General features: G+C 45.5%; 1 protein-coding gene across 1 annotated transcript; it reads left to right on the top strand.

The window, feature by feature from the left end:
• The first annotated feature begins 1,119 nt into the window (after nucleotides 1-1,119).
• Nucleotides 1,120-2,565, top strand: LOC106967479 (tripartite motif-containing protein 75-like). Its single transcript, XM_015063711.3, is given in 1 exon segment — nucleotides 1,120-2,565. A coding segment is annotated over 1 exon segment (1,413 nt). The 5' UTR covers nucleotides 1,120-1,152.
• The last annotated feature ends 8,936 nt before the right edge of the window (nucleotides 2,566-11,501 follow it).

The raw sequence follows: 11,501 nt of genomic DNA, 5'->3' as shown, positions 1-11,501 counted from the left end.
ATTAATCTGCAACATCAGAGTTGAAAGAAAAATCATGGTACAGACTCTGGTGTTGTGGCAGTGGTGAGTGAGGTGATCCAGCAGGGAGGTCACTTCTCAGCCTTTTGGCCTCCTTGAGAAATCAGTAACAGCTTCAAAGAAAAAGCTCCATGCCCTCTTCTCAAGATCCTGTCCTAACAAGTACTCACTACTTGGTAGCTCACTATTCACTTCAGAGAGTATTGTGTGTATGTGTGTGTTTCTCAGCTTTTTCTCACACTGAATTCCTGATCTCCAATTTCATTCTGTGCATTATGTGAAAAATTAGTTTTCCAAGTTGGCAGGGACCTCAGAGTAAATTTAATCTAGTCCAAATCCCATCTACTATGTACAGAGTTGGATATAGCTTCCAGTTGAGAAACTCAAGTGAAAAGAAAATTTTGATATATTATGAATCCAGTGCTGTCAGAAATGTCTGTGGTTTAAGCCAAAAAATACCAAGTTCTTTCAATAGATTTTTGACTATTGAAATGATTGAAGTGGAGATTTATACTTTGTTTACCTGAGTAGAGGTGAGGATATTAGAGATGAGGATATTGTATAACATTCCCCAGGTCCCCCAGATAGTAGGTGACTACAGAGAAATCTCACCCAGGGTCAAGAGATCTAGTCCACACATTCTCCACAGTCCCATTTAGCCCCTCTTTGGTTGACATGGGTGTAGGTGGAATCCTGGGGGTAGAGAGAAGAATTGATGGCTGCCTCAACTGTGGCAGTGGGCAAGGCCACCAAACAAATGGTAATTTTTGTTACATGAAACAATGTTTTCTCATCTCTAGGGACGAATCGGCACTTTAAAGTTGTGTCTGCCTTCTGCCCAAGAGAATTGCTGACCTTGGCTTCACAACCCCTGGGCTGCCGAGGACAGCTGGCTGCCCAGCTCATCTGTGATCACCTGCAGGTGGTGAACAGAGCTCCTCTGGGCATCTACGACTGCACCTGAGGCCAGTGGCCTCCTGGGACAGCAAGGCTGCCCTCGTTTGACAAAAGGACATCCAGGACAGGAAAGGACAGTAAAATCTGAGGGTGTGCCTGCCTCTCACGGGAGGACTCCTGCAGGGCACCACCTCCAGAAGAGCCACGTCGGTCCAGAAAGACGTTTATCTGGGCCCAATGGCAGCGTCGTCAGCCCTGGCAGGACTCCAGGCACAAGCCAACTGCCCCATCTGTCTGGACTACCTGAGAGACCCCGTCACCACCGAATGTGGGCACAACTTCTGTCGCTGCTGCATCCAGCAATCCTGGGCTGATCTCAGCGACAGCTTCCCTTGCCCCGTCTGCCGCCACCCAGGCCGAGAGAGGCACTTGAGGAGCAACGCCCAGCTGGGAAGGGTGATCGACGTCGCCAAGCTCCTCCACATCAGCAGGAGCAAGAGGGAGAGGCGGGACGAGAGGCATCTGTGCGAGAAGCACAACCGGGTCCTGACCCTCTTCTGTGAGGAGGACCTACAGGTGTTGTGTCCCGCGTGCGTGCGGCCCCCTGACCACCGGGGCCACCGGGTGAGGCCCGCGGAGGAGGCCGCCTCCCAGCACAGGCAAAGGCTCGGCAGTTACGTGGAGCCCCTGAAGAGGCAGCTGGCAGTCGTGCGGCAGCTGGTAGCCACCCAAGACAGGAGACTCTTAGAGCTGGGAGAGCAGGTGCAATGCCAGAGACAGAAGTTAGCCTCTGAGTTTGAGCACCTGAACCGGTCTGTAGCCCGGCAGCAAGAGGCAGTTCTGTCGAGGCTGGCCGAAGAGGAGAAGGACATTCAGCAGAAACTCTGTGCAAACATAACGGCGTTTTCAGACCACGTTTCCACCCTCCGAGGTCTCCTGAAGGAGGTGGCCGAGAGGAGTGTGATGTCACAGGTGAAACTGCTGACGGACCTGGGGGGTGTCTGTGGCCGGTGTGAGCACCAGGAGCCCCCAGCTCTCTACTCTTTCCAGTTAAGGAGAGAAGGCTGCAGTCTCCCCCCGCAGTACTTGGCTCTGCAGAAGATCATACAGAGGTTCCGATGAGAAGTTACCCTGGATCCTGAAACAGCACATCCTCATCTGCTTGTGTCTGAGGATAGGACGTCTGTGACACTCGTGAGGGAAAGGCCAAGCGTCCCTCAGCATCCAAAGAGACTTCTGACGGATCCCGTCGTCCTGGGTTCCGAGGGCTTCGACGGGGGCCGACACTACTGGGAGGTGCAGCTGGGTGACAAGAGTGAGTGGGCCGTGGGGGTCTGTGAGGACCCCCTCTCCTGGAAGGGACGGCGGCCCCTGTCAGGACAGAACAGACGCTGGACAGTTCAGCTGCAGGATGGTGCCTATGTGGCACAAGGGGCTGTTCCTGTCACTCTTGTGTTGAAGGAAAAGCCCAGAGGGGTGGGCGTTTATCTGAACTGTGAGTTGGGGGAGATTTCCTTTTACAGTTTGAACGACAGGTCTCACATCCATTCGTTCACCGATGCGTTTTCGGAAGTACTAAAGCCTTACTTCTGTGTGGGGCGGGACCCTAAACCTCTTACCATCTGTGCGGTAAGGGATCTTGAAGGATGAATTGAGAGTGGGCTTCATTCTCTTTCTGTAATTTATGGACACTGGGTGGAATTTTGGACAACTATCAGTGAATATAACACCCCCCAATTTTTTCTTTCTTGATCATTGACTCTTTTTATTAATACAACTTGTTTTTCTTTTCCCCATGGACATTCTGGAGAGCAAAGAGGAGCCCAGAGCTGAGCCAAAAGAGCACCTTGAGAGGGTTTTAGTGACCTGCTGGCCCCTCCTTGTGTTCCTTCCCCTCCAAATGGGGGCCACCTTTTCTCCTCTGCCTCCACTTGCTTGTTGGCTCAATTATTATTGTTCTCTGCCACCTTCCAGATTGCATTTAAGATAGCTGGAAATAAAAAGCACTTACAATAGGACAAAGTCAAATGAAGATAAAAAATGGTATCAAACTATTAGTTGGAAGATGAGGGAAACACACACTGGAAACTTGGATAGAAAATGGTAATGGGCGATAAGCAAATCTCTGTTTTGGTCCTGTTTTCACTGATGATAAGTACTGATTTGGTATGAGTAAGGGTAGTGCAGTGACTCTTAGCTCAGTGGGTGATTGGTTTTTCCATGATTATTGAGCATTTACTAGTGCCAAGCCCTGTTCAGGATATAGAGATGCCTAACACTTTTTAATCCCCGTCCTCAAGGTGCTCACAATCTAATCTGGTTCCGTTATAACTGTATGTACTAAGCATAGTCATAAGTTTCTCTGTCTGATCCACCCACAGGCTCTTCTATGTTATGTGTCATGCTTCATGTAGTTGATGATATCTACCCAAAATTATTGGACTAGAGATATATGTTTAAGCCAAAGATAGCCATCAGGCACTGGACTCAAGGGAAATCAAATATGCCTAGGGACATTTGATGTGAGATTGCCTGTTATATTTCTTCTGTATTACATCAAAAATATTTTTTTTTTTTAATGCTTATTTGATTTAGGGGCACCTGGGTGGCTCAGTCGGTTAAGTATCCAACTCTTGATTTTGACTCAGGTCATGATCTCACGATTGGTGAGATTGAGCTCTGTTTCGGGTTTTGTCCTGACATCTCAGAGCCTGCTTGGGATTTCTCTCTCTCCCTCTCTCTCTGCCCCTCTGTTACAGAACCAGGTTGGAACGCTGGTGGAAAAACCAAGCGGCACTCAGAGATCTTGGTGGATCAGAGATTTATTTAACAGCAGCGGGCTCAGAGGAGACCGTTTCTCCAAAGATCTGAGCTCTGAATGAAGGAGGGAGGGTAATTTATATTCAGCTTCCATATCTGTGGGGGGTTTTGCGGGTGGCAAACAGGGCAAGAAGAACCCAGAAGAGGGGTCTCTAATCTAGAGACCAGAGTTTGTTTTAGTCCCATCGGCCATCTTATGGTGTAAAACTTTATTCATTTTCCCAACATTCCCCCCTTTGATGCCATTTTATTTTATTTTATTTTATTTTATTTTTGAGACAGAGAGAGACAGAGCACGAGCAGGGGAGGGGCAGAGAGACAGGGAGACACAGAATCTGAAGCAGGCTCCAGGCTCTGAGCTGTCAGCACAGAGCCCGACGCTCAGCTCGAATTAACAGACTGTGAGATCATGACTTGAGCTGAAGTCGGACACTCAACCGACTGAGCCACCCAGTTGCCCCAATGCCATTTTTAAAATCTTTTATTAGGCATCACTTTTTAGCTCTAGGGGTTAGTACCCTCGGAGGGCTAAATTTGGCGAGCAACAGTGTTTTCAATAAAACGTACCAGGGTATTTAGTATACGGGGGCCGATGGTCACAAGTAAAATTATGGAAAGGAGGGGCCCTTCCAGGGCAGTAAGCCAGGATGCCCAGTGTGTGAGATCCCATCCTCTCCATTGACCGATATTTTCCTGTTGTCTACGTTGAATTCTTTCCTTGAGTTCTTTAACCTTAGTCCTGACTATTCCTGATTTGTTTATAAAATAGCAACATTCCTCCCCCAGAAAGATACAAGTCCCTCCTTTTTCTGAAGTGAGGAGGTTGAGGACTTGCCTGTTTTGGAGGGTCACTGCCACCAGGGAGTTTAGTTGGCTTTGTCAGGTTACCAGGGAGTCTGCCATCGGTTCCATGTCCTAGTTTGTTGGTGCAGTCTCTATTAGCCCAACAGTAAGAAGCAAGATCAGGGCTATGACACCAGTAAGGGGCAAGAGCTGGCAGAGTTGCATCCGAACCTCTGGGCTCAGTCCACACGTTGATTCCTCAAGCTTCTGCTGAACGCAGGCCAGCCAGCTTCGGGGGTGTGGCTGGAGCAGGGCTGGAGATCCCAAGGGCCAGTGTCTTTTTGAGGGTCAGTTTAAGTGGGTTGACTGGATCTGGATCACTTCGTCAGGCTGAGGGCTCCTCTGAGTTGGCCTTCTTAACTCTGGAGTGATGGACCCTTGGGGTGATACCTGAAACTGAATCCTCTGTTTGGTTATATGTCTGTAAAGTCCACCTCCAAGTCTTTGAAAGGGGCGGATTTCTGGTAACTGTCAGATCAGGTTTAGGGAAGATACGGTTTGCATATTTAGAGATCCATCCTGTTTCCCAGTTGTTTAAATAATCATATGCCCATGGGGTCTTATTATTATCCCCACAGAATAACAAGCACAGAAGATTGCTTACACATGAAATACGGTGACAATTTTCTGAAGTTTACCTCAAGTTGTCTAGTTTAGGTAAACAACAAACATTTAAAGACAATCATAACTAGAATTTAACATCCATAATGGTGCATTGTTGAAATATAGTTTTTCTCTCGAAAAAAAACCCTTTCCAGAGATAGCCAAATTGAGGCCAATGCATTTGTAGAACAAGTCCAGTCTTTTATTATTATTATTATATGAAATTTATTGTCAAATTAGTTTCCATACAACACCCAGTGCTCATCCCAAAAGGTGCCCTCCTCAATACCCATCACCCACCCTCCCCTCCCTCCCACCCCCCCCATCAACCCTCAGTTGAACAAGTCCAGTCTTAACAAACCTGGTCTCATCATTTACATAAGCTCAGCAAGAATAGCGATCGATCATGAGGATCTTTTAAAGTTTCCTTTCCTGGAACCTTTTATAAGGAATCTCTGGGTTGAACTTTTAGTAGCCTCTTGAGGCCAGAAGCCAAGCCAAATACTTGCCATCAGACAGGCCTGCAATACCTGTAGAATTGGGTGAATTCCTGTTCATGAGGTCCCCAAGATATCCTGAGGTTCCTGCAACTGCCAGGAAGTGACCTTCTTTACTCACCTGGTAAGGCTGCTGGGAACTCTGTAAGCAAGGTATCAGGCCAGCATTTCCAAGGCTCTTTATGGCTCCATGTTTCATAAAGCCAACCTTAGTTCCTTAAAGCTGTCTGCTCATATCTGAGTCTATGAATGTCACTCTCAAATAGACATTCCTGTCAAAGCCTTGGTAAAATAACCAGTATTTCCAATGGTGACCTGGTACAAGATGAACAGATTCTTAATGAACTTATGCAAACAATTGTAATTGCCATGAAAGAAAGAATACTCACAGAGAGTTTTTGAATTTCAGGGAAGTTATGTAGAGCAAAAAGATAAATGCTTCAGTTTACAAATGAATACTTTATGACATTTCTGTATATCATAGATATCTTAAGAGAAAGCTTCCTTAATCTAAAAGAGCAAACATTAGAGAACCAGCAATATTTTCAACAAGAATCACAAAACTATAATCTTCCTCAGTTCATTTAACCCCATGTTCCTAATTCTTGTTCAATTTGAATGCAGATTTTTAGTTCTGGAAATTCTTACCCATTTTAGTATTAATCTTAAAGATGTCAAATACCTGGATTTGTCCACAAAGTCCTTTTTATAAATCTCCTTGAATAAGAAACACATTTTTTGAGAGAATAAGAGCAATTACAAATGACAAAATCTCAGAAATAGACATTGTTAAAGATCTGATGAGAGTTGATTATGATGCAATTGACAAAAAAATTCGGTTATTTCTGTGACACATAACACTTCAAGTAATCAGAATATTAAGTGATGACCTTATACCAAAACATTAAAACTTTAGGAGTTGCATATATATTTGGGCAGTTACAGCATTCACCTGTGCAATACAGCCTAAGGTTTACCATTGTACGACAGTGAGTTTCCAAGTAACTTAGCATCCCAAATAACAGGGCCTAACTGGTCAAAAAGACTTCCTTTACCATTTAAATCCTGGGAAGATTGTTAAAACCTTAGGAAGTTATAATTACATCCTAAATAGGATTACAGATCATTACAAATCTTAAAACTTTATTTATTCTACCAAGGTGGCAATAAAAGATCCTAAAGGTGAATGTATAGCATTATATAGTTGTTACCAAAACCTAGCTCCTTTAACATTGAGAAGTTTTAACTAAGTAATCAAACACCTGATAAAGATGAAACCTGAAACTTTGGTTTTCTTGGAAGACAAACCTTTGTTTGCATTGTCTTATCAAGAGCAGATCAACAATCCAAGAAAACTTTGTTATTTGAGCAGAGAGAAAAGCAGAATTTCAACCTTATACCAGTGTACTTTTAAAATCCTATTCTTCTCAACCTTAGTCCATCATGACCACACATAAAATTCCTTTCCAAAGATTTCCCCTTCATGAACCTTCTACAACTTTCCTTTGCCTTCAAACTTTGTCCCAAAGCCATTTCTCTCCAAATAACCAGTCTCATTGAAGACAGAATTACTTTCTTCTACCCTCAACAAAAATGTATTTCCATTCCTTATATCTTTCTTACATACTTCCTACTGTGGGACCCAAGGAATTTAACAAAAATCCCCTACCCCTGGACAAGCAGAGCAAGACTAACTCCATTTTGTGCTACACCCACTGTCTCATGCATAACCCCCACATGACCTACTTATTGCTTAAGACACTCCCCCACCCTAGTCAAGCCTCTGAGCACACCCTTACTGGAAACCGGCTCAAATAGGAATGTGGAACCCCTAACCGCCAATTCTTAAACCCTGCCTTTTGCCCGCCAAACTTGCATGCCAATAGTTCACACACACATACAGAAGTTACACGGAAATTTAACAAGATCGCAGTGTAATCTGCGCTATATTGTTTCCAAATATGTTTAACCTGAATTAAGCCTCTAGAACTAATTTTCAATTTACAGGAAGTACAGGGTATAGAGGGACTGAAGAATGCCATGAGGAAATCATCAGTCAATCAAGAATGTGGTCCACTTTGCTGACTTACAGAAAGAGGTAAACCGGAGCAAATTCAAAATTGTCAAAAAGATGAGTTTATTTGGGAATAGCAAAGAATTGCATGCAGTTTGGTACATACAAACTATAGCAAGCTAAGGCAAACCTGTTGAGGGTTTGGGTGGGCTGTATTTACGGGCAGGGAATGTGAAGAGGAGTGAGTTTTGTTAGAGTCTGTGAAAATGAAAGACACAGGAAGGCTTTGAAAATTGCCCAAGCAGAGGAAACCAGTCCAGTCATAAAACAAAGCTCAATTCAGTTTATTTTGTGAGAGCAACCCAACCTGGGTCATTTCTTGTTCATGTCTCTGAAAACCCTAAACAAGACTTCACAAGGTTGATATGAGGCAACCCCTGAGCAACTGCCTATAATGTAAGAAAATGCCAATATTATCAGTTTTCTGTAAATCAGGCATTTATGGGAAAATAGCCTCTCAGTCCTGAAGTTTGGTTTTCCTGAGGACGGTTTTCCATTTTCCGGTTTGTATCATCCAGTTCCATTTTATTTTATTTTTTAATTTTCAAAAAGTTTTTTTTAAAATGTTTATTCTTGAGAGTGTTGCATCCACACGACTCCTGAAACACAATGCTACGGGCACCAGTGACAGTCACAACAAAGTTTATTACAATGAGAGGCAAGGCCAACCGATTGGGACCCACACTCTTGACCAGAGTGAGGTCCCGAACAGCCGGGGTACAAAGTTTTTACAGCCGACCACATCGTCTTATCAACACCTGGGAACAAAACAAAGAAATAGTTCCCAGATGGGAGTGGAAACAGTTCAGACGTGCCCTTGCCCCAATCCAATCAAACACTAATCCAGTTGACTTTCCTTAAACTTTTGTTCCCTTGATTGAGAGGACAAGGCTGTTATCTCTTAATCTACACTGTTAAAACAAAGCTGTTATTTGTTAAGGCTACAGGTTAGCCCAACACTACAATTTAACCCTTACAGAGAGAGAGAACGAGAATGAGCAGAGAAGGGGCAGAGCAAGAGAGGGACACAGAATCCGAAGCAGGCTCCAGGCTCTGAGATGTCAGCACAGAGACCAGTGCAGGGCTTGAACTCCAGAACCGTGAGATCATTACGGTTAAACAGTTAACCGACGACTAAGCCACCCAGGCGCCCTTCCATTTCCATTTTAGATTGAAATTCTTTTACACCCTAAAAGGCAATTAGGCTGGACTTTTCAAAAAGTGAAGTTCTCTTGAAAAGATAAAAGGGGCAGGAAAATTGTTCCAGATTCAAAGAGACCGCAGAAACATACCGACCCAGTGCAATGCACTAACCTTAATGGATCGAGGGTTGGGGGGGAAGGTACAATGACATTTGGGAAACTACTGGAGAGGCTTTAAAACCGAACACTTATAATAGTGGAATTTTTATTAATTTTCATGTTTATGATAATGGTACCCCATTTAGTAGAATATCCTCATTCTTAGGAGGTTTATGCTTAAGCATTGTGGTGAAATATACTTACAAATGTCACAAATTATTCTTAAATTGTTAAAAGGTGTTTGTTATACTATTCTTTCAGCATTTGGCTATGGTTTAATTTTTTTTTTTTTTTAATGTTTATTTTTGAGAGAAACGGAGGAAATAGTGTGTGCGCCTGAGCTGGGAAGGGGCAGAGACGAGGGGGTGGGGGTGGGCAGAAGATCCAAAGTGGGTTCCTCACTGACAATAGAAAGCCGGACGTGGGTCTTGAACCCACTAACCCTGAGATCATGACCTGAGCCAAAGTTGGAGGCTTAACCAATTGAGCCACCCAGGCACCCCTGTGGCTTAAATTTTTTAAAGAAATAAGTTGGGAGGGGGCGCCTGGGAGGCTCAGCCTGTTAAGCTTCAACTTGGGCTCAGGTCATGACCACCGTTTGTGGGTTTGAGCCCCACCGCTTGTGGGGCTGTTTGAGTCTGTGCTGAGAGCTCAGAGCCTGGACCCTGCTTCAGATTCTCCCTCGTTCTTTGCCCCTCCCCGCTCCTGCTCTCTCTGTCTGTCTCTCTCTCTCAAAAATAAATAAAACATTAAAGAAATTTAATCATTGTATTCACAGGCCCTTGGCTTGGTTTCGGATTCATAACAGGCCTTCATAAATCTTTGCCAGTACATAAATCCTGGCTCCCCTTTATCATCTGCCGTCTTGGGAAGGCTCCATCACCTCCGTGAGCCTCAGCCGACTCCTCAGTAAACACCCAGCAGCAGGTGAGGAGGAGGAAGTTTGGAAGGTTCTCCACCCCACTGCATACCGCAAGCACTACTCGGCATCGTCAGAATAAGTCTCCCCGCCCTTCCCAGATCTGCCCTCCTCGGGACCTGCTCCTCCCCCAGTCTTCTCCCTCGGTCCAGGGAACCCCTTTCTCTCAACAGCTCCAGCAAAAACCTCACGGCTTCTCTGCTTTCTCTGCTTGACTCCCCACAGCCGGTCTGTCAGATATCCAGCCGTCCCTCCGCTGCGCTCTGTGCTCGCATTCTGGCACACTGTCCTGGGGACGCCTGGAAACCCCCTCTGACTGCCTGCTCTGGCCTGCAAGACTTCCAGCATCTGACCTTCAGCAGGCCGCCTGCCCCACCTGCTCCACCTGCCCTTGCCGGGCCCTCTTGTCAGTGCCCCACACAAACTGGCCTTCTTGCCTTTGCGTCCCCCCCACCCCGGGCCCTTTTCTGCCCCGATCTCCCTTCATTTGTTCACCGCGCCTGGAGTGGATGTCCTGTTCCCTTGGCCCGGATAATCGCTGCTGAGACTGGACTTCACTTGACCTTAGTCCCCTCCCCAGGGAGGACTTCAGGGGTCCTTCATGCTAGTAACGGGAGCCTGTCACCTGCTGCCCAGTCTACTGTTCTGTGGCACCTAGCACGCAGCACACACAGTGCGGTGGCTCAGGTAGTGCTTATCCTGAGACTAGATTACAAACTCCCTCATGGACGATAACACTCCATGGAAGCAGAGACTGACTTCATCCAACTCCGTCTGACCAGAGCCAACCTATGCTAAGGTGCCATAATTGTTGGGAAAAGGAACCCGTGAAATGTTGCCACAAGAAACAACCCAGGGCACTTAGGAAAACAATGACCTTTTAGAGGGAAGGTCTTTGACCCCTGGAGGGAAAGGACGGAGACTTAATCGTCAGAGGGAATCTGAAGATGTCTGCAGGCAACTAAAGTGTAAATTTACCTTGACAAGCTGCCTGGCCCACCCTGATTTATTTCCGTGGGCGAGAAGACAAGACGTTCTATCCTGGCTCCTGCCTCACTCTCTTGATCAAATCAGCTGCAGTTTTTTCCTTCCTGCACACTTTGGCCACATATCCCTTCCGTCTTGTCTCCACTCACTCTTTCCTTCCTTCCCACACCCAGGGCACCTACAATCACTGCCTTAGGCTGACTGGGATTATAGAAAAAGCAAGCTGTTTGAATGGGAGTCCATTGTTACTTCTTACTCCCCCCACCATGTACGCTGATTGTGGTAAATGGTTTAACCTTCCTGATTGACAAGGATTCAGGGACAGGGGTGAAACTCATCTCCTTTCTGCCTTGTCTGGAAGCTAAAGGAAGAATGTAGAAAGATGTATTTTTTAACAGCATTTATATGTATGTACAAGAAAATACAACAAAATATTCTAAAACAATCCTTGGATTGGGGAAGATTTTACAACCTTCGGCTTTTTTGAACATTCACTCAAAGAGGGGCATCCCCCTGTACAGGGCCAGAAGCTGCTAGAAGTC

The sequence above is a fragment of the Acinonyx jubatus genome, chromosome B1 (assembly GCF_027475565.1).
Source record: "Acinonyx jubatus isolate Ajub_Pintada_27869175 chromosome B1, VMU_Ajub_asm_v1.0, whole genome shotgun sequence".
Lineage (NCBI taxonomy): Eukaryota > Metazoa > Chordata > Mammalia > Carnivora > Felidae > Acinonyx > Acinonyx jubatus.
Note: the sequence above shows the minus strand (reverse complement) of the source record. Positions and strands in the feature narration are given on the sequence as shown.